This window comes from Mauremys mutica, chromosome 18 (assembly GCF_020497125.1).
Source record: "Mauremys mutica isolate MM-2020 ecotype Southern chromosome 18, ASM2049712v1, whole genome shotgun sequence".
NCBI classification, from domain to species: domain Eukaryota; kingdom Metazoa; phylum Chordata; order Testudines; family Geoemydidae; genus Mauremys; species Mauremys mutica.
The window spans coordinates 23,765,131-23,788,801 of NC_059089.1; the positions used below are offsets into that span (position 1 = coordinate 23,765,131).

At 45.9% G+C, this 23,671-nt stretch overlaps 1 protein-coding gene across 1 annotated transcript in view; it reads left to right on the forward strand.

Moving 5' to 3' along the window:
* The window catches only part of UBAC1 (UBA domain containing 1), a 37,372-nt gene extending 16,480 nt beyond the window's left edge, over nucleotides 1-20,892 (forward strand). Inside the window, exons 4-10 of the mRNA XM_044992973.1 lie at nucleotides 7,009-7,116; nucleotides 9,248-9,350; nucleotides 10,804-10,912; nucleotides 12,438-12,669; nucleotides 16,496-16,582; nucleotides 17,488-17,626; nucleotides 20,138-20,892. Coding sequence (XP_044848908.1) covers nucleotides 7,009-7,116; nucleotides 9,248-9,350; nucleotides 10,804-10,912; nucleotides 12,438-12,669; nucleotides 16,496-16,582; nucleotides 17,488-17,626; nucleotides 20,138-20,253 — 894 coding nt within the window. The 3' untranslated portion in view covers nucleotides 20,254-20,892. The remainder of the gene's footprint in view (nucleotides 1-7,008; nucleotides 7,117-9,247; nucleotides 9,351-10,803; nucleotides 10,913-12,437; nucleotides 12,670-16,495; nucleotides 16,583-17,487; nucleotides 17,627-20,137) is intronic.
* Nucleotides 20,893-23,671: the final 2,779 nt, after the last annotated feature.

Here is a 23,671-nt window from a genome sequence, read left to right on the forward strand (position 1 = left end):
TGGTCGGCCAGCGTGTTCTGCACTCCCGGAAGAAAGGATGCTTCCAGGTGAATGGAGTGGGTCACGCAGAAGTCCCACAGGAGCATCGCTTCCTTGCAGAGGAGGGAGGAGCGGGCTCCGCCCTGCTTGTTCACGTAGAACATTGCTGTTGTATTGTCCGTGAACACTGTCACACAGCGGCCTTGCAGGTGGGTGCAGAAGGTGCGACAGGCCAGACGGATCGCTCGCAGCTCGCGTACATTGATGTGGAGAGCGAGCTCCTGCGGCGACCACAGACCCTGGGTGTGAAGGTCGCCCAGGTGAGCCCCCCAACCGAGCGCTGAGGCATCCGTGGTCAGCGTGGCGGACGGGCGAGGCGGATGGAACGGGACTCCCGCACAGACGACCTGCGGGTCTAGCCACCAGTTGAGGGAGTGGAGGGTCGGCCTGGAGACTGTGACCACCATGTCAATGGGATCTCGATGCGGTCGGTACACCAACGCGAGCCAAGACTGGAACGGGCGGAGGTGGAGCCGCGCGTACGCGGTGACATACGTGCATGATGCCATGTGGCCTAGGAGGCGGAGGCAGGAGCGCACCGTTGTGGTCGGGAAGGAGACGAGGTCCCGGATGATGGAGACCATGGTCTGATGTCGAGATTGCGGTAGACAGGCTCGGGCTATCACGGAGTCGAGGACTGCTCCAATGAACTCCACCTGCTGTGACGGAACCAAAGTGGACTTCTCGGCGTTGACGAGAAGTCCAAGCCGCCGGAAGAGGGACAGTATGTCTGTCAACTGGCCCATCACCAGCTGTCGAGACTGACCGCGAACCAGCCAGTCGTCGAGATACGGTTAGACATGTACCCGACGACGGCGGAGGGCTGCAGCAACCACCGCCATGCATTTGGTAAATACCCTCGGTGCGGTGGAGAGCCCAAACGGCAACACGGCGAACTGGTAGTGGGCGTTGTTGACCACAAACCGGAGGTAACGTCGGTGAGGAGGATGAATCGCGACATGGAAGTAGGCGTCCTTCATGTCGAGGGCGGCAAACCAGTCTCCCGGATCCAGAGAGGGAATGATGGTCCCCAAGGTGACCATGCGAAACTTGGGCTTGAGCAGGTACTTGTTCAGCTCGCGAAGGTCCAGGATAGGACGTAGCCCCCCTTTCGCTTTGGGGATGAGAAAATAACGGGAATAGAATCCCCTGCCCCGCCTGTCTTGAGGCACTGCTTCTATGGCACCCACGCTCAACAGAGTCTGAACCTCTTGTAAGAGGACTTGCTCGTGAGAGGGGTCCCTGAAGAGGGACAGGGAGGGTGGGTGGGAAGGCGGGGGTGAAACAAATTGAAGGCGGTATCCCGACTGGACTGTTTGAAGCACCCAGTTGTCTGATGTTAATTGGGACCACGCCGAAAAGAAATGGGAAAGGCGGTTGTAAAATAATGGGGAAGGATCCGGTAGGGAGAGTGATGGGCCGTCCTCGAGCGTCCCATCAAAAGGCCTGCTTGGCCCCCTGAGGGGCCTTGGAAGAGGCCTGGCCCTGGCTACGCTGATTGCCGGAAGGACGACGGCGATTTTGAGCCGGTCGCCGGCTATTGTACGGCCGATAGCGTTGCTGGTAGAAGGGCCGGGAGGGTTGCTGCCGGAAGGACCTGCGCTGCGTTGCCGGCGTGTGCATCCCTAGGGTGCGAATGGCAACGCGACCGTCCTTTAGGGTCTGGATCCGGGAATCCGTCTTCTCTGAGAAGAGACCCTGCGTGTCAAAGGGCAGGTCCTGCAGTGTATATTGCACCTCCGGTGGCAGGGTGGAGGACTGCAGCCAGGCGATGCGCCGCATCGACACGCCGGAGGCTAAGGTCCGAGCTCCAGAGTCCGCAGCGTCGAGGGCGGCCGTGATGGAGGACCTAGATGATCTCCTTCCCTCGTCTAACATCGCTGTGAACTCCTGGCGGGAGGCTGATGGCAGGAGCTCCGTGAACTTCGCCAGGGACGTCAGGATATCATAGACGTACCTGGCGAGGAGGACCATCTGGTTGGCGATACGCATCTGTAGGCCACCCGCCGAGTAGACCTTGCGGCCTAGCAGGTCCATGCGCCGGGCGTCCTTGGACTTAGGCGAAGGGGCAGGTTGACCGTGCCTCTCGCGGTCGTTAACCGATTGCACGACCAAGGAGTCCGGGGTCGGGTGGGTATAAAGATACTCATAGCCCGTAGGGGGAACTGAGTATTTACGCTCAACCCCGCGGGCCGTGGGAGGGATGGAAGCGGGTGTTTGCCAAAGCGTGGTGGCGTTCTTTTGGATTGTTTTCACAAAGGGCAACGCCACGCGCACGGGAGCGTCCGCGCCAACCACGTTGGTAATGGGGTCCTTGTCCTCTTGGACCTCCGCTACTGGGAGATCCATGGCCGTCGCCACCCGGCGAAGCAGGTCCTGGTGGGCCTTCAGGTCAATGGGCGGCGGCTCCTTGGTTGAAGCATCGGCCACCACCTCGTCCGGGGAGGACAACGAGGACAAGCCCTGCACGACAGCCTCCTCCGCAGGGGCTGCTGACTGCGCCTCGGCTGGGTCGTGCTGCATGGAGGACCGGTGGTCCGGCGGAACGGAGGGCTCGCGTCGAGGTGAAGGAGCCGGCTGGCTAACCGTTGCCTCGGGGACCCTGCGCTCAGAGGCCGAGTCTCTTGGGGGAAACGGTACTCCCTGCGCTTCATACTGGGCCCAGGGAACCCAGAAGCCCCACTTTTGAGCCCCTTGAGGATCGCCGTGTGGGGTCAGTGGCAAGTGCGGGTTGCTGTCAGCGCCGGAGGCCACCGATGCTGGGCGGGATGGCCAAGGAGGTGCTGAGGCGCTGACGGATTGTACCGCCGAAGGCGGCAGTCTGTCCGCAGACGGTGCCGAGAAACGGTGCCTGTCCATTCGGTACCGGGACGGTGACCGAGACCGTTGGCCACCGCGGTGCCGGGAGCTCGACCGGTGCTGGGAGCTCGACCCGGGAGCGGGATCTGCGGTGCCGGGAGTGGCTGCGGGAGTCGCGGTGCCGGGAACGGTGCCGGGACTGAGACCTCCGACGGTGGCGACGCGACGGCGATCGGGACCTGGATCGGTGCCGGGAGTGCAATCGGTACCGGGACTCCGACCGGTACCGGGACTCCGACCGGCGTCGGGATGGCGACTGGTACCAGGACGGCGAGCGGTGCCGAGATCGGGATCGGCGGGATGGCGACCTTCTTCGGGACCGGGAGCGTGACCGGGAGCGTCGTCTGTGCCGGCGGTCCGCGGAGGGCGGCCGGATCATCATCGCCGGCTTTCCAACAGACGCGACAGCCCGCACTGGTGGTGCCGGGGGCCGGAGGCTCGGTGCCTCTACGAGCTGTATCAGCTCACGCGCCGCGGAGAATGTCTCCGGCGTCGACGGCAATCGTGGCTCAACCGCGGACGGTGCCGGGGAGCGTGGCGGTGCCGGACTCGACGGCCCTTGCGGCGCCGGAGTCAACGGCCCGGTGCCCGCCTGGTGCACGGCCACCGCGAGAGTCGCAGGTGGCGCAACAGTCTTGGCTGAGTCCTCAGCACGGGACTTAGCGATCGCCTTCGCCAGCCTGCGCTTCCTAGCAGGCGAAAGGGAGTGGTGCCGGGTCTTCGCGGTTGCTGGCTGAGGCTGCGGTGCCGGAACGGCTCGGAGCACCCGGTGCGCTCTGCACCGATGAGGCTCTCGATGCCGGCGCGGCCGGTGCCGGGGGCTGTAGCGACGCCTCCATGAGGAGCTGCTTAAGTCTATAGTCCCGCTCCTTACGTGTTCTCGGCTTGAAGGCAGAACAGATCTGACACTTGTCTGTCCGATGACCCTCGCCGAGGCAACGAAGACAGGCGTCATGCGGGTCCCCGATGGGCATAGGCCTCTGGCAGATTGCGCAGCGCTTAAAGCCCGGTGCCTTGGGCATGAGCCCACACCGGGAGAGGAAAGGGAGGGGAAACCCCCCTAACCTTATCACTAAAACCTAACTAACTAACTATAACAACTATCTACACGAACTATGAACTAACTATATACACTTTAGCGAGAGCTAGGGTAGTGGAGGACAGAGAGCACTCCACAGTTCCAACTGGCCGTCACGGGCGGTAAGAAGGAACTGAGGAGCGGACGGGCCGGCTGGGGTATATATCCGGTGCCATAGCGGCGCCACTCCAGGGGGCGCCCAGCCGGCCCGCCGGAGTTGCTAGGGTAAAAAAAGTTCCGAGATGCCGTGCACGCGCGGCGCGCACACCTAACTGGAATGCATAGGAGCAATCACTCGAAGAAGAATGTCTAATAACAGAATAAATCTATTTTAGGTTGTGCCATGTTGTACCTTCAGATAGATCTGCCCTTTAGAAAGTTGTGTCTAGCTGCTCTAATTTCTGTCTTTAGCTACACCTGGTCTCTGGCCCTGTAACCAGGTCTCTAGGAGTTTGTGTACACTGGAGCTGGGAGCGAGCCAAAATAGCTGTGGGGATGTTGCAGCACCAGCAGGGAGCTCAGATCCAGGGGGTAGAATCCACACAGCTGTTTTTAGAGCATTAGAGCAAGCACCACTAACACAAAAAGAACAGGAGTACTTGTGGCACCTTAAAGGTAATAAAGGTAATAATTGGAGATATACCAATCTCCTAGAACTGGAAGGGACCTTGAAAGGTCATCGAGTCCAGCCCCCTGCCTTCACTAGCAGGACCAGTTTTTGCCCCAGATCCCTAAGTGGCCTCCAAGGATTGAACTCACAACCCTGGGTTTAGCAGGCCAATGCTCAAACCACTGAGCTATCCCTCCCTTAGAGACTAACAAATTTATTTCAGCATAAGTGTGTCGGCTGGAGCTGGAGGACTGGCTCCCAGCTCTGGTGTAGACATACTCTGGGGCACAAGCATTGGCCCTGCTAGAACTTTATCTCCAACTGGGACAACAGTGGGTTGCTTTTTTTTCCCCTCGGGGTGTAATTGTTATTACAGTGGGTCAACATTCTCTAAAAGGACATTTCTGCCCAGGTGGTGCTGTAGCTGCCATCATCTGCAGATGTACTGAGTTGTGCCATTGCTTGTCCTTGTGAATTGCTGGAGGTCTCTGCTTGTATGTGCAAACCTGTTTTTCTCTTCTGCCATTTGCTTCCTGTCGGTATCTGTATTTCCCTGTGCACTGCCCCTGTGGGGTCTTGCTGTGCTGCGTGTCACACACTCTTCCTCACACTATGTCCTCTGTGCATCTGTGTCTTTGGACTTCAAGCCTTCCATTTTTGGACTGTATGTTGAAAATTTGGAGCTAGTCTAGGGCACTGTATTTCCCCACACTGTATTTACAAACAATGCAGCGCTTTCAGTATTAAATGGCACATAAGGTGTTCACACAACTCACATCTACCTACTAATTTTGAACAGAAGACAGATACGTTTGGAGAGAGTGCCCTACAGGGAAGGAACATTGTGATGGGTTTGGGCCCTTTGGGGTGTCACATGATATGCTGGGATGCCACTGAGTTAGCCTATCCTGCCAACTATGCCACTGTAACTGTGCCTCAGTGGGCCACAACTGAGGATGCCAAATTCAGAACAGACTGCTGAGAAATAGGGCAAATATAACCCAAATCTGGTGGTGATTCTTTCATAAGCTATACCAAACCAGCCACACCAGTAAACTCCTGTTTCACCACACTGCTTAACAAGAAGTCATAAAAGCAGTTTCCTTGGGCATTCCAGTTCTTATATCCCCACCAAAAACACTGGATTCAGAGATGAGTGGTTCTTTACAACCAGTCTCATCAAATGAAAGGTTCTTCTGATCCCAAAGGACCAGCCACACATCCAGGTCAATATATAGATCTTACCCAAAAATCATGCTGATGCCAATCCCTTAGAATTAAAAATCTAAAGGTTTATTTATAAATAGGAAGAAAGTTGAGAGTTAAAATTGGTTAAAATAATCAAATACATACAGTAATTGCAAAGTTCTTGGTTCAGGCTTGTAGCAGTGATGGAATAAATGGCTGGCTTAAGTCAAGTCTCTGGAATATATCTACAGTTTGGATGGGTCACTCAGCCCTTTGTTCAGAGCTTCAGTTTATAGCAAAGTTCCTCCAGAGGTAAGAAGCAGGATTGAAGACCAAATGGAGGTGTTTCCAGGACCCTTTATAGCTTTTGCCATGTGGAGGGCATCCCATTGTTCTTACTGTAGAAAATTACAGCAACAGGATGGAGTTTGGAGTCACATGGGCAAGTTCTATGTCCATGCATTTCGCCTAGTCACAGCAGGAAATTGCATTAAATGTAGATGGTCATCTCCCATGGTCCATTGTCAGTTAAATGTTCTTTTGATGGGCCACTCTATTTCAATAGTCCCAACAATATGTGCTGACTAGCTACCTTGTGGGCGTTACTCCAGGAGCGAACACTTGAAATCCAAATATAGAGACAATATTTATAACTTCAAATACAAAAATGATACATGCAGACAGATAGCAGAACCATAACCAGCAAATCATAACCTTTTCATAGACACCTCACTTAACAACCTTTGTACAAGATTTTCTGCAAATATATAACAGTGGTTGCAACAATGATCTATATGGTCATATTTTAATCGGATAATGTTACAAACATATCATAGTGGTTAGAGCATGGGACTGGGAATGGAGACTCCTGGATTCTATTTCCCGCCACTGTGTAACTTTTGATGAGTCAGTTCCCCCCTCTGTGCCTCAATTTCCCCATCTGCAAAATGGGGATAGTTAAGTGAAAAGCACTATGTGGCCCTGTGGAAAATGTGGGAAAACTGATTTATTTTTATAAAAATATATGTGACACAGCAGGTCTGATTTGACCCTGTGATTACAAAGTATTAGTGCAATTAACCAATTGCACTGCTAGTCAATTCCCTTAGTCACTTACATCACTTATTTGCCTACAAGAGAATATGAAATCAGTTGGCTATAGCATAATTTTTATTACTGTATTTCAGTGGATAACAAATTACAAAATCTGACCATGCTTCCTTTTTTTGGTTAGAGGAAGCAGGAACAGAAAGCTCCCGATAAGGATGCTATTCTCAAAGCAACAGCAAATATGCCCTCTCGCAATGTAGATCGCACTGTGGCCCACCACAACATGAGGGATGTAAGTATGGTGCTTTTTATCTCATTTAATTCACATGCTAAATCTAGATTTCCTCCCTGATTTAACCCTTCTCTGCCACACCCATAGGTTAGTTAATCTTGTCTTGAAGGCTTCACTGAAACTTGGGCCTATTGCTTATTTCTTTTGAAATAATTGAAAATGTATGGTCCATGTCTCAGGTTAAAAATAATACGGGGTGGGTGTGTGTGTGTGTGCTTAATATACCAGTAGCATAGGTAATTTAAAACTGAACTTTAAGAATCAAATTAAGGTTTTCCTTGTTTATGCTGTGTTTTACTTCTTGCATTTCTCACTGAATGATAAAGCCTAGACACTTTCAGATTCTAATGCACTAGCACAGCAGTGCAAAGTTTGGTTGGGACAGGGCTGCCCAGAGGATTCAAGGGGCCTGGGGCAAAGCAATTTCGGGGGCCCCTTCCATAAAAAAAAGTTGCAATACTTTAGAATACTATATTCTCCTGGGGGCCCCTGCAGGGCCCGGGGCAAATTGCCCCATTTGCCTCTCCTCCCTCCCCCGTTCCCCCCCTCCCCCCCCCCCCCGGCGGCCCTGGGTTGGGAATGTGGTGTTTGTTTGTTTTTTTGTTTTTAAAGAGAAGTATGATCTTCATTCCCTGGTTTTAGGGTATTCTCTCATACATGGTCATAATAGTGAAACTGCCCTATACCTGTACAAAATATTTACCCATTTTGTTCCATGTTTTTCACCAAAGGGGAAAAAAAAAAAAAGTACCTGATCTTTTGTCTTAGTAGCTACCTACATGGTTCTAATACAAATCTTAATTAAAAGACCAGTGTGATTATAAACTGTTCCCTGCAGAAAATAAACTTTTTTTAATTCCAAGTTTCTACTGCATTCTGGGTTACGTTAAGGTTCCATTTGTAAAGGATTAATGAATACTTAATAGAAGTTTTAATAAATGGGTTAATCAAATATTATTCTAAAATGTCAGTTCGCTTATAACCATCTATAATGTCTCATGCTGAAATGCTTCTAACACCTAACATACTTAAAGGCTTAATAAATGATCACCTCTACCTCGATATAACGTGACCCGATATAACATGAATTCGGATATAATGCGGTAAAGCAGTGCTGCGGGGGGACGAGGCTGCACACTCCGGTGGATCAAAGCAAGTTCGATATAACGCGGTTTCACCTATAATGCAGTAAGATTTTTTGGCTCCTGAGGACAGCGTTATGTTGAGGTAGAGGTGTATTATGTTAAGGTTCCATTTATAAATAGTTTATAAAGTGACTGCATTTTGTTTGCATAAAAATTTTGATTGTACGTGGAGTTTGAGGCAGTTAGTTTTCCTCGTCTCTATTTTCAAAGTTTAAAAATGCCCCAGCACTGTGCAGCTTTCAAAATGCTGAAGGACCTTGTGAGTATGTGTTAGTGTGATTTGCTTCTTCAGGTTTGATACTGCCATGTGCATGAAGTAGCAAAGCCCTATGTGCAGAGTATATGCTGTTTATTTTTCAAGATTTTATTTATTGACTATTTAAAAAAAAAGTCAAATGTCCCTAGCACTTACTATTAATTAAAATGAAGTATGGAAAACTTAACATGTTTAGTGAGCAGCTTGCCCTGTTGTATATGGGATACACTAAAGATGTTTCCAGATGAAGGAAGGGAAGCCGTGACACATCGGTATGACAAGTCTCAGAAGAAGCTGGTCGTAGGAAGAAAATGACACTAGCCAAGAAAGCTCATCCCTTTATAGAAACGGGTCCCCAGTCCTAAAAGGAACTCCACAGCATCTGACCAGAGGCCCACTGACTTCTGTCTGCCCTTACAGGGTTGGGCCACTGTTTTTCCATTAAGAAATAAGCTTTCTCAGCTAGTGTCATTTTCTTATGGGACTAAAAGCAATGGAAGAAATAAACAACCCTTCCTGCATGGCAATTCTTGCTCTATATAGCACTCCACGGGAAACATGCCAACATATTTTTGATAGGCTAAACACAGTGAAAGCAAAGCCATAATAAAGCAACTTTCTCTACAGGGGGCAAGGGCATAGCATACAGACTCTAACAATAGATGTATTAAGTGACGATGGCTATTGGTAGCTTCCTGTCTAAATGTTTTGACAGTTTCCTTTCTTGCAGTTCCAGACAGAGCTTCGGAAGATCTTAGTTTCACTTATAGAAGTTGCACAGAAATTGCTAGCACTGAACCCAGATGCAGTTGAACTATTTAAGAAGGCAAATGGTAAGAACGTGTCCTCAATGTGTTTTGTGGAGCTATGTTTTGACTAGTCTTGTCAAGAAGTACCCAAAATGTTTATTCATCCTATTACAAAATGCCTGTAGCCATACCCACCTTCTGCTGTGATTCCTTCATATCTCCCAAGCTGAGCAGAGGTGGGATGGGTCAATACATCAGTGGGACTCTTCTGAGGAATACTCAGGTGCAGAGGAAGGAAGTGCTGTTGGATATTTAGTAGGTAGCACTCTTCCCTCTTACTAATCAGTCTCAATTTGATGGCTTATTTTTAAAAATATTCCTGTCCTATACTTAAGGCCCTACCAAATTCATGGCTGTGAAAAACGTGTCATGGACTGTGAAATCTGATCTCGCCCATGAAATCTGGCTAGTGTAGGGGAGGGACAGGCCTGGAGCCTCTTACCATGTGCTGGTTTCCAGATGCCGGGGAGGGATGGGATTTCCTCTTCCCTTGCAGGGACCGCTCCTGGGACTGGGTCAGACCCATCTCTGGGAGCCTCCCCCTGCTGCAGGTAGCTCTGCAGAATTCTCATTGAATTGGGGAGGATTTCATCCCTTGTGTATTGGTTTTTGTTTGAAAAGCACTTTGGGAGGAGAGGTACCATGTAAATGTGAAATTATTCCTAGTACAGTATAACTACTGGAAAACTTCACTCAGACTGCAGCTCTAGGGAAGGTGAGGAATGGTTTAGGGTGTAGGGCACTAAAAGGGTATGTCTACACTGCAAAACAACAAAACAGAAGCATGTTCTTAACTCTACTTGGCTAACCTGTGTTAGCTTACTGGGGTTAAATAGCAGTGAAGACTTGGTAACTTGTCTTGTAACTTGGGTTAGCAGCTAGAGGTAAAGGCTATAGAGGACCATAGGGTTGAACTCAAACTGCTAACCTAAATTGCCATGTCTTCAGGGCTATTTTAACCCAGATTAAGAACACACTTTTTTTAGTGTAGACCTACCCTAAGAGTTAGGATTAAATGGAGAAAAGGGAAAATGTAGGGTGAATATAATGGAAAACTTCCTGACTCTGGGATTTATTAGGGCCTGATCCCACCACATTTGTGTGTCTCTCTCAAATAATTCTTTAACGTGTCTCATAGAAGTCAGCAGCACTGCTTGTTTGCGTAAGGACTGCTCATGTCTAAATGCTTGAAAGCTCAGTCCCGAGTGGAATAGAACGTTAAGGGTAGTGAGGAAACCCACTCCCCGTCATTTGAGACGTTGAACGCTGTTCTTGACAAAGCCCTGGGAACAATTCAGCGTTAGCTGAGCTAACGGGGTTGAACTAGAAGACTTAATAGGTTTTTTTCTCTCACTTTCTGATTTGTTAGGATGGGAAGGGGAAGACTAAGGATTCAAACTTAGCAGATATCTTTCCAGATGGAGCAGGGACTTAATTTGGCTTGAAATCCTAACCTGAATCTGTTTTTTGTCTGTAGCCATGTTGGATGAGGACGAGGAAGACAGAGTGGATGAAATAGCCCTGCGCCAGCTTACAGAAATGGGGTTTCCAGAGAGCCGAGCTGTCAAAGCCCTTCGGTTAAACCAGTGAGTATACGCAGCCCTCAGCGTACAGGATTGCTAGTTACTGAGATAACTGGTGCACATTATTATTTGGCTAATAATGCAGTTGCTGTAAACCGCCTCTTGGGACACCTAATCCAAGACAGGACAAAGCACTAGCTCAGGGAACAACCCTGCTCAGGGTAGAAGTCCATATGGGTGGGGAGTGGGTGTCAAGTGACAGAACCTTACTCTGCTGCTGACTGCGCTGGACTTGTTCTGAGAATAAATGGGGGTCTCTGTATTTGGCATCATTCATGAGTATTAAATTCACACTCTCAGTTAAAAAAAAAAAAAAAAAAAAAAAAACCCAGACCCAATCCTTAAACTGCAGAAGAAACATTTCACGCTGACTTCTAAAACCATTTTAAATTATTCATTTCTGTCCCCACATCCAAACAGTGATATCAAGGGCTGTTCCTTTCTTCTTTGGTTATAAAATTACTTGTGTGATTGTGCCAATCCCATCTCTGGAGTTTTCCTTTCTCTGGTACTATCTCAAGCTTCACCTACTTCAGATACCAAAATGACATGAGACACAGCAGATTATGCAGAGGTTCAGAATATGATCACAGTGATCTCCTTGGGCTTGGCTCCTTTTCAGTGGAGTGCAAGTGCTCATAGGCTCTGCTTGGTGGGGATCAGATGCTCTTTTGGGCTCCAGGGATAAGTGTGGGGGAAAGAAGGGGTGATGCTCACCCAAGCACTATCCACTCCTGGTACCAAAATGAGCTGTCATTCATGGTAAATTGTGTAAGTGTGATGTGCTTGCTCCTCTCCTTATTTGCATGCTTTGATTGACAGTGAAACAGTTCCCAGTGTTGACATTTTAAATGATAGTCACTGGGTATCAGAATTAATACTCCATAGAGATGAACGGGGCAATTCAGCTCTCTGGGCTATGGTTTCAGGTTCTGTGGAAACTTGGGCAGACATCACATTGTTAATTGCAAAGCGAGAGTTTCTTCTGACCTGTAAGGGTAAGAGTGACTTTCTGTGTTGAAATGGAAGCAAAAGCATGTTTAAAAATGCTAGATTGCTGCTTCAGCTCATCTTGAACCCTGGCTTTCCTCTATCTCCATCTCCACCTCATCTCTCCTTTCACTATTAGCTCAGGAGAAATCAGTTTGTGGTGTCCGTGGTATTTCAGGAACATCTTGATACAAACTAGCTGGTGATGCTGAAAGTCCTAGGAACAAAAGCCAAACCTATGTGGGATGATGATTTACTCACTGAGTCTGTGTCCCCCCTGCAGCTTGGGAGTAAGCCTCTGAGACTCCATTGGCCCGAGTGTAGACGTTGCCACTCGGGCTCTCAAGCCCAACTGATCCCCCTGGTCTGAGCTCAGGTGGCCAGCCAGTGTCTCTGCTGGAGCCAAGGTGTCCACACTGTTAAGCTAGTTGGAGTCTGTCTAGCTGGGCTTGGAGGCTTGCTCTGAACTGCAGAATAGAACAAATCTGTTGAGCTTTGCTGACTCCCCATAATGGTTTCCATTAACTTTGTGTCTCAGTATGTCAGTGACGCAGGCCATGGAGTGGTTGATAGAACACGCAGATGACCCCACGGTTGATGCACCACTTCCAGGTCAAACCTCATTAGAAGCTGCCTCTGAAGTGGGTGCTTCCTCTGCTGGAGCAATTGCTGGTCCTAGTTTGGAAGCTGGTGGGGAAGAGCCCAAGGATGAGCTGACTGAAATATTCAAGAAGATCCGCAGGAAAAGAGAATTTCGTCCTGACCCACGAGTATGTCTTGTCTTTTTTACTCTTTACCCAACAAAATGTAATATGAAGGAAACCACGGGGACACAGTGGACTCCAAGTAACCATGTTTACTAACTATATGCAGAATGTCAGGTCTGGATACCTATATACACTGCTGCTCTAGGAGGGTTCTGGAGGCTTTTAAACACAGAAGATATTAAGGACCATTAGAGGACTCTTAAAATATTTAAAAGGATACCACCCAGTACCTATACGCTACAGTCTCTAACACAGGTGCATGTAAATTACCAGTGGTGTTAGGTCTGCCCCAGTGTTGGGGCTAATCTCTTGACGTAGCTGTTTGTAATCATGGTTTGCTCCCACCACTAAAGCCAAAGGAAATAATGTAGTTGTGTGTATTGGTGAAGAAGCACCATAGGATATTAATTATGGTGCCCTGAGGACTCTTACCATAGAAGGGTACAAAAGAGCATTTAAACTGAATCTTGAAGAGTTTGCAGAAGTGATGGTGAAACATCTCTTCTAGTTGTTTATCTGAACTATTATAAATATCATGCATAGAAAATGTATCCCTTTTCAGAACAACTTATATGATTATTTCCCCTTAAACTCACCAGGAGGTGCTGTTTAGAATTCAAGATAGATCTGTTTTTTACCACTAAAGGTTTCCTGAGACTTTGACAAGATCCATCAACAACTTAATAGCTAATGTTAAGACATGAGTAAAATTACTTACGTCTGAAAAAGACCTTTTAAAAAATTCAGATACACAGTTCTAAATATTTAATGCACACCAGAACTAAATCTAATTACTAGAACTCGCAAATGCACGTGACAGCATGTGTTTTATTGCCAGAAAACCACAAGCCTTGGATATGAAGCATGAAGTACAAGTTTTAAAATCCTGTCTCCCATCCCCAGCATCCCAGTTATCTGGCTCCATACCACATCATGGCTGTATTGTCATAACTTGCATGGCTGCATTTCTGTTGCACCAGTGGAAATACAGAGTTACTTCAGTGAACTCTAGATTTACACCAGCGTAGTTAAGAACAGAATTTGGCTTACAAACTCTTTCTGCTTCGCTTTAAATCTGCAGTTGTTCCTTTGGGTCTTGCCTCCTCTCTAATATTCCACAATACATTTCAGATTCTGCCTGCTCGTTTCTTACCTTTTACATTCTGCTGTTTAGTAGTCTGATCTAAATTATGAATATTACAGGCAATTAACCTTCTTAAAAAGACCAAGCTAAATACACTTGTCGTCTTGCCTATCTATATTTCAACTGTGCCCACCATTTAATGTCCCAGTCACTAAATAACGTGGATCCAATTTGTTTGTTTGTAAATTGTTTTCTTTCTGTTCATGAGGAAGGTCACCTGTATATGAAGTCTCAATTTGCCTACATTGCAATGAAATAGTGTAGTGATGAAAAGTGGACTTGTTCCAGATCAGTGTTTAGGAATCATTTGTGTAGCACTATAACATCTGGAGTGTTTAGCTTTGTAAGAACAGTTAGTAAAGGAAGCACTTAACCACAGGAGTGAAATCCTGGCCTCACTGAAGTTAATGGGAGTTTTTCCCTGGGTGGATCCAGGTTTTTACCCTTAGGATAGAATCCTGGGTTCCTTTTGCCTAGGGCAGGCTAGATGGTGGCTGGGTTTCCTCAGATAACGGTTCCCAATAGATATAAGTACCTTTCTACTTTTCTGAGTTGCATACAAATGGGAAACAGGAATAAAACTATCCCATCTCTAGATACAGAAATGAAAACCAAAATATCTGAAGAGGAGTATGATGGGGTATTAGGAATGACTGATGCAGACAGCAGCCTTCCTTGTTCTTATTCCAAGGCTTGTGTTGAACCTGAAGGAAACCATGGGCTACAACCAAGTGCTGCTTAGTTACACAGCTGGAACTCACTGAAGTCAACCTGATTTGACCCTGCGTAACTGAGAGCAAAATGTAACCCTGCAAATGCATAGTGGTAAAGGGGGAATGGAAGTAAGTTGATTTAAAGCAAGTAGCTTCTGTCCTTCAGTACAAAACAAGTAACTTTCAAAACTGGATGTGAGTGTTAAAGCAAACTGTCCCATTTGATGTGTGGTTTAGACTTTAACCTACTTCTTAAGAGAGTCTCTGTCCTGGCTTCTGACCCATCACAACCCTCTTCTAAATGCCACATTGCCCAATCTAAAATTAGTGCCAGAGCCTGCTAATGGCACATGTACTATAACTGAACTCCTAACGCTGTGAAAACCTCATTTAAAAAGAAGTCATTCTGACATTAACACGTCCTGATAGAAGCAACTAAGATGTGTGACCAGAGACGAGCAAGAAAGGCAAAATAACTAGTCCTTCCAGTGCTTGTTTGATGTGTACAGGGCCGGCTCCAGGGTTTTTGCCGCCCCAAGTGGCGAAAAAACAACCAACCAAACAAAAAAGCCTTGATCGCGATCGGTGGCAGCTCCACCACGCTGCTTTCTTCTTCGGCGGCAATTCGGCGGCAGGTCCTTCCCTCTGAGAGGGACCGAGGGACCTGCCGCCGAAGAGCTCGACGTGCTGCCCCTTCCCCTTGGCCGCCCCAAGCACCTGCTTGCTCAGGTGGTTCCTGGAGCCGGCCCTGGATGTATAGGAGCTAGGTATGGGGAAGTTCACCTCTTGCATGCTGGGGCTGCATTTCCTTATATATAATTTTACATTGGTGCTGCTGTGTTTGTCCAGATGTTCCGTGTAAGTAGTAGGTGCAAGGATGGAAACTGCTTCCAGATTACCAGCAAAGAGAGAGGCTTCTAGTGAGAGGGATCATCTGTTCCCCCTCTGAGTCCAAAGGATATTGACATGGAACAATATTATAATGAGGGATCATTCAATCATTTATCTTTCACCTGTGCGTTGGAACAGTGCAGTAATACTTAGTACTCTTAATCATGGGGGAGGGATAGCTCAGTGATTTGAGCATTGGCCTGCTAAACCCAGGGTTGTGAGTTCAATCCTTGAGGGGGCCACTTAAGGATCTGGGGCAAAAATCAGTACTTGGTCCTGCTAGTGAAGGCAGGGGGCTGGACTCAGTGACCCTTCAGGGTCCTTTCTAGTTCTAGGAGATAGGTATATCTCCATTAATTTATTTTATTTTATTTATTTCAAACAGCTCTGCAAACATTTTCCCCCACAATACGCTGGTGAGATAGGTAGGTCTGAGTGCTCTTACTGATGAGGGGGAGGGAAAACAGAGGCAATGGAGATGAGTGAATTGCTCGTGGTCACAGAAGGAATGTGTGTTTGACATGGGAGTTTCTGCTTCCCATCCCATCCTGCTTTTTTAGAGCCAAATCCTGCTTTTGGTGACATAAGTGGGATTTTGACACTTATTTTAATAGAAGCAGGATTTGGCTGCTGCTATTTTATTATTATTCGCTTTTATTACAGTAGTGTCTAAGGACTCCAGTCATGGATCAGGGCCTGGTTGTGCCATTGGATTGGAAACAGGCTTCTTGTAGCCTGATGGTAGACCTTCAAAATCTCTTGAATCTCTGCTTGCCAACAGTTTGCACTCAATAAAAGCCTTTTAGGAAATAAAACAGTCAAAAGGGAATTTATTCTGCTATATTCTCCTCTCAGTCACACAGAAAATCCCATTGGCTCCTCTAGTGAGGAGAATCTGACTTAATAAAGCCAGTCGGGATTCTTAAAACCGGGACCATCACCTTCTGCTCCTTTGCTGTATGTGGAGAAGGAAGAGCTTTCCTACAGAAGGAGAAGGGATACGATTCATTCCTTGTGTGTGTTGTAGCTGCCATGGACAAGCTAAATGCTGCGTGTAATAAGCTGTGTGTTTCTGATTTAGGCTGTCATTGCCTTGATGGAGATGGGCTTTGATGAAAAAGAAGTGATAGATGCACTCAGAGTAAACAACAACCAGCAAACCGCAGCTGTGAGTATCCTCTGTTGTTTTCATTCCTAATTGCTATGATGATCATTTGCTCAGTTGAGAATTCTTGATCGCTGAACCGGGTGGCGCTTGGTCATATTTTTAATTCAAACTCGCCCCATTTTACACGGCCTTCCTCTTCATATTCCAGCCCTAGCAGTTATTGGAGTTGAAGCAAACATGATTAAATATTGTGCATCTTTGAAACTAGCTACATACACCACTGGAAAGCAGTCACTTCTGGACTGGAGAGTGGCAGTCAGCCAGCATCCTGCACAATGTTGAGAGAACTGCTTGCAGAGTGGAAATGTTGAGATGGAGAACTTTGGCCAGGAACATGGGAATTGGTTTTTGAGGTTCTCATCTGAAGGAACATTCTCTCCCCCCCCCCCCCCCCACACACACACATGCGCGCACACACAGAGGAATGCTCATTTTATCCTCTCCTGAAGGAAAAAGGGCTGAGTTGACCACGCTGGGATTTTGAGATGTGCTCCTGACAGTCAGATTGGTGAGCCTGCCTCCAACTTTGGATTTGGGAATCCTGGAGGGTTCTGGTGTAGGAGGATGACAGTCCTGGAACAAGCTGTAGATTTCCAATGTGATCTACAGAATGTCACCTCATGTGGGTTTGAAAGCCAGAAATCACTTTACTGCTGTGTCAGGCTCTAGTCCAGCTCCCGCTGGAGTAATGGGAGCCTTGCAGTTGACTTGGAGCAGGACCTAAGTGAATAGTAGTTAACGTGTTAATAGAGACATGGTTTAGTCTTTCAAATTGCATGCAGGGATGATCAACTTTGTCTAGGATGTTCTATCTTGTGCCTTATTTACATGTGGGATTGAAGTCTCACAAGCTTGCTTTTTAATGGAACTAATTATAAACTTGTCATGCCTGCTGACTTTTACAGTGTGAATGGCTGCTGGGAGACCGAAAGCCATCTCCAGAGGATTTAGATAAGGGAATTGACACCACTAGCCCTCTCTTTCAAGCCATCCTAGAAAACCCAGTGGTACAGTTAGGGCTAACGAACCCTAAAACGCTGTTAGGTAAGTACTGTCCTGGCTTCGGATGAAGAAGCATTGCTTCCACAGTTGCTGGCAATCAGAAAATACTCTGTTTAAATAAAGCCACGTGACTAGATGGGGGAGGGTGCAGCCTGACAGCTTGCTTTGTAGTGCTGATGCCATGTGGGCAACAGGGGCTTGGGAACAATCCTGGGGCTGTCAGATATGACACTGAATCTCTAGTGCAATGATTTCAACCTGCAACCATCTAGAATGTCATGGCTGCTGGCTAGAGTATCCATATGGATCTAGGAGACTCGTTGCACCCAACTTGGCCAGAGTTTGGCAGGGAAAATGTAGATCTCTGCTTGGTATCCTGGGGTCCTTAGCTGCAAAAAGCATGGAAGAGAATGCATGCTGTAGTACAGATCACTATAGATTGAAGTCTGCTCATTACTCAGAGGGCAGTGGTTGGCTGAGTTTAACTGAACTGAAAGCTGCCAGCTAAGGACTTCTGTGTGTGTCCTGCCAAGGCTGAAATAACAGCTATGGACACAGGCTTCACCCTTTTTGGGGGTTTGCCCTGTAGAGCACCTGTGTTTTCTCGGTCGAAAAGCATCTGTGGCTGGGAAAGCCACATCACTAATGAGCCTAAAAGAGACTGAAATGTAAATCTGTGGTTGGTGGGTTGCTCTGAGGAAACTGCACACAGGGAGATATTTAGTAGGGAGATATTTGGCCTTTCTGCAATATATAAACATGCTTAATATTTGGCCTCAGTTTTACCTAGACGTTTTATTTAAAGGCATGTTTTAAAACATAGGTTGCATATGAATTCTTTTGCAGTGAATCTTTTGAACACTTACATTTACTATGAAGTTTCATGGGTTTTAAAGAATGCAGGAGCAGAACCTGGCCACCCTGATTTCTAAACAAGTGGCATCTTCGTTTCAGAGGGAGGGTTCCATGCTGCAGCGCAGGATATAAAAATAGAAAATGAAATGTCATTGTACACATGTATAAAGCTTGGATGAGCATCAGAGCACGTACTGTAGCTAATGATACCTTGGGTTATTGCCAGTGTCATGCATTTTAACATGAATATTTGCATTGAATTAGAAAATACCTAGTTATGAAAAAAAATGATCAAAAGTCCTTTTTTAGTTCAATATATTTTTAATCTCTCACTTCTCCCCAAAAGAGGAGGAAGCATGGTCTAGTGGTCGAAGCATGAGAGCTATATTTTATTCTCAGTTCTGCCAGAGACCTGCTTTGTGACCTTTGCAAAGTATTTATAGTCTGGCATTCAGAGGTGTTGAGTACCTACAGCTCTTGTTGACTTTATTGGGAGCTGTGGCTGCTTATCACCTTTGGAAAATTGGACCATTAACCTCTATGCCAGAGTTTGCCAGACTCTGTTATGTAAATTGTTACACTGACCTTTAGGTGACTTCTGAAAAGGTCAGACTTGTGTTTTGTGTGTGGGGGGGGGGGGTGAGTGAATTCCAAATTTCAGTATTCTAACTCAGTGGGAAGCTAGATGTCTATCGGACCCATGTCCCAAGCATCTGTAAACTACTGGATCAAATGTTCTTGTTTCATGCCGTGTTTGCACCTCAAATCTTGCAGTGATGTGCTAGTGCATGAAAACTACAAAGTGGCTCTGACTTGTCTGTTCTTCATCCAAGCTGAATGAAATGCAAAATAAGTTAAAATAAACAGTCAAAAGTAATAAGTGGAATAATCTTGGGATAGAGGGGTTGTTTGACACAGGTAAAGAGAACCATTTTTAGCCATTTGGACCTAGGTCATCCTTCCAAAATCTACAAATGGAGGGGACCCTTCCCCTGCACACACCATGGAATTTGGGGTCTACTGTCTCCATGGCAGCATGCATGCCCTTGACTCCAGTCCAAGGTGAGAGGGCAGTGATTAGGCTGGTGGAGGAAGGAGCTTGCTCGCTGGTGGGATAACACACTTTATTCCCCCTCTAGCCCCAGAGAATTTTTCCAGGAAGGAAGGATCGTCTTGTGGCCAAGGCACTTGACTGGGACTCAGGAGATTATAGTTCACTTCCTAGCTCTACCACGGGCTCCCTGTGCGACCTAGGGGCATGCCTCTGTGCCTTAGTTTCACCACCTGTAAAATGGGGATAATGCTTTACCTCACAGGGGCGTTGGGAGAGTAAACTGATTGCTGGAGGCATTGAGGTACTGTGGTGATGGGCGCCATAGGAGTACCTAGGTAGAGCGTGTACCACAGCTGGCTTTTGTACTACCTCCTTCTCGTCACCCCCAGTAGCCACAGCCACGAGGAGTCGCTGGCAGCGCTGCTCCAGTGGAGTTGTGTTGCCAGGGAGCTTGGGGAGAAGGCCTCTGTGTGGGTGGCTCTGGCGTCCCAAGATCTGTCCTGACTGAGTTGTGGTGATCAAAGCAAGTCGTGATTTCTGCTGCAATTTAAATTAACCTTTTATTTTGTAAAACATCCAAAATACTCAATATTTGCCAAATAAACCATCATGAACTGAGTTTTGCCACCTCCTTCTCTCGGCAGCCTTTGAAGATATGCTTGAAAACCCCTTAAACAGCACTCAGTGGATGAACGATCCAGAGACTGGACCTGTCATGCTACAGATCTCTCGAATCTTCCAGACGCTGAACCGCACGTAGAGGGGAATGCCGATCCACTGTGCCACTTCTTGCTGTCTCTAGCTTCATGTTTCCTGAACAAGAGGAAACAGATTTTTTTGGGGGGTGGAAGGGAAATGAAAGGAGGTCTGAGGGAAGAAGGTAGCGGAGGAAGCAAAATATCTTTTTGTTGTTTGGATAGGCACCTCTCAAATAAGAGTGTGTGTAGTTATAGCCATCCTGAAGTTAATAGCCTTGTGGATTTAATGTTAGAGGTAGAGGTTTGAAGACTTGTTCTGGGGTTGTTTTTTTTTGCTTTCAGGTGGTAGGTTGAAAATGAAATATATATCCAAATACAGGAACAAACTTTTTGAACACAACTGAGCATCTGATTGGCGGAGAAAGTAATATGATGACATTGCCTCATGTTTCAGTCTTCTTGCTCAAAAGGCCTAGGACAGCAGTTTTACTAGCCGGTGGTTGTAGCATCTGGCTAGTGTTTACAAAAGGTCACTGACCACTATCATAGGATAGTAATCATACTGTTCATCTCTCTGCAGTGTTAATTTATGTCTATATCAAAATACAAAATGCTTTTTAAATTGACACTTAGGAATTTGTTTTTTAAAATAAGTCCAAATGTTGAGAGAACATGGTTTTTATCCAGACTTGTCTGTCTTGCATTCTGATTTAAACAGAATAATTCATAGATGGAATTTCTTTAATTAATAAATAGCGTTACTCTTTCCTATTTATTTGCTGCATTAGTGTTGTTCCAGTCCTGCAGGACTCCTACGTTTGCAGCTCTCACTCAGCGAGATTAAAGATGCAGTATCTCCTTTCACAAAAACGTAACTTGCCATTCCAGCACTTTGGTTCTCAAGTGCTACGGTTCAGCGGTTTGTCCTGTTTTAACAGATCTTAGTTTGAAAGGTGACTTGTTTCCATGCAGTTTTCCATTTCTAAATGTATATTTTAGGAAAAGAGTTCTGTGTTGCAGGCATCTTTCTTTTCAAACTCTGCTTGCAATGCCAAAAGCCACGAACTTGCTTGGGTTTTAATTGAAAGATCACCTGCAAAATGAAACAAGAAATCACACAAAAATATTTAGGTTTGTGTCCTGTTTTTGCTGGCTTGCTTGTCTAAAACACACTTGAAATTATTGCCCTCTTCCAAATAAGGAATTTTCCCCTATTTGTTCTGTACCTTAGAAATATCAGCAATGTCAAGTCTTGTCTTCCCTTGTCTTTATTGGAAGACTCACTGGAGGTCTCAGATGTGTATTGTGAGTTTTGTCAGCCTGCCAACTAAAGTACAAAGGGCTGAATCTCACACACAGATCTCTTCTTCCAACTGTTTATGCTGCAATTGAGTTACACAGGTCTTAACATTTTTAAATAGTTGGACTAAAAATCATTTTCCTTTTCAATCAAGTTTCACTTGCTTGGTATCTGCAGTGTAATAAACAAGTCCTCCACTAGTCTATATAGTCTGCCAGGAAAGACAGGGTAAACAAGACCTGGATTTCTAACGTAAAAAGTATGCTGAGAAAATAACCCATTTAAGCTTTCATTACACACCATAAGGTGTGTATGTGTTTTGCGAGAGGATATTCTGCATATCTCTGCAGGTCACCTTTTAAAGTGATCTTACTGCGGGCTTTTAGATTCAGACCTAAACCACACAACAAGTTTTGGCCTGATCTTGGCATCTGAACTGTAATATTATGCAGCTGAGACACAGAAGTTGCCAATTTCACATAATTAATGTGATGGGTGGGGAATTCAGTCACTCAGATCTTATCTTTACGTACTATTCCAGTTTCATTTTTGGCTTTTGTAATATCCCATTAACAGCCTATTGCACTTAAACAGATTTCTGTAAGGCGCTTAGATTTCCAAATTCAAAAGTAACCATTTCCAGCACCCCCATTTTTCTTTTAACCCATTCTTGGCATCATCTAAACTTAATTGCAGTTTTGGTTTTAAAAACGGAGTCAGATCCTTCAACTCAATAATTACTCAAATTAGTCCTATTTGATTTCAGTGCAACTGCTTACGTGAGTAAGGGTTATCGATATGATATTAAGAATAATATTTAAACAAGTTTCCTGATGCTAAAGAATTTCAGTTGTTGGTTCGATTAGTCCTTCTGTTTTGCAATGGTTTCCTTGAAATACTACCTGAGGATGTTATTACTTGAAGCTCTAAGCATTTGAGGCACTGAAATGTATGGTATTCCCTCTTCCATCCAAGTTCTTGTAAATAATCAGTGCTTGTTTCTACAGGACAGTATTAGGTAGAACCATCATGTGATTATGCTGATTTCCTTACTAAACAAGAATTGTTCCAGACTGTGGTTCTGAATGTATTGGATGCAAGTTGTGACAGCAGCATGTCCTGTAAGAACTTATGGTCTGATCATGTTCCCATTAAGTCATGTCCAAGCTCCCATTAACTTCCCATGCTGTAAGATCAGACACTTTAAAGTAATTTATAAACAGAGATTCCACAAAGAACTCGCATACTGTTTTTATCTACATATCCTTCATACTTCAGCCTTCTCTTTCAAGGAGCAGAATGGTTCACTTTTAAACTGTGTAAGTTCTGCTGCTTGTGCACCTCTGCATATCCCCATGGCAATGGACTTGAGGTAGATTGCATGGTTTCATCACTGTCTGTTACTGAACAGGGTGTATTTGTTTCTATGTCAGGCTTATCTAGGTGACACAAGTAAATCAAAACTGCACCCCTTGGCATGTCAGAACAGGTTCAACACATCTTTTAAAATAGTTTTCAGTATAATTGCAGTAGAGAAAGTGAAATAAATGCAGACAGGAATGCCCTGTGTATCTGCTTTCCTAATAAAACTAATATGGCAACTATGGTTTAAGAAACCTTATGATTAAAGGAATACTGCATCTTTAAAAAACCTAAAAAGTTTGAGGATATGCAGTTTTAGACCCTATTATTTTAGAGCTTTACACCTGTACAGTATAAGTGTAGAAGGAGAGAGGCTGGTTATCATTATAAAGTGTCCTCCAGCCTTGGTTTTTTCCTATGGCTTTTTTATTTTTAAACGCTGCTTGTCTTTTGAGAACACAAGTTTCCAGTGGCCAATATCTGGGATTAGTGGAAGGTGATATGGATTTAATCTTTTTCAGCAAGATTTAGGAATGAATAAAGATGTACTTAACAATGTCAATTCAAATGTAATGTAGAATGCCACTTATTGAATCAGTTGATTCAGCTCATTAATATGAATGTCTGACACTAATACATGCTGTGTGCTGCCAGTGACTCTGGAGCTTAGGAGTCCAGTGGCACATCCTGTGAGCTGGATGGGTTGCTACTCCAACCAGGTTACTATTGCTTTTTAAGTCTGTTGTGGTTGCAGTTGTGGCAATTCTCCTGTGCTTTCTAGAATTCTGAAAGCCTAAAGATCCCTACAGTGACTATTA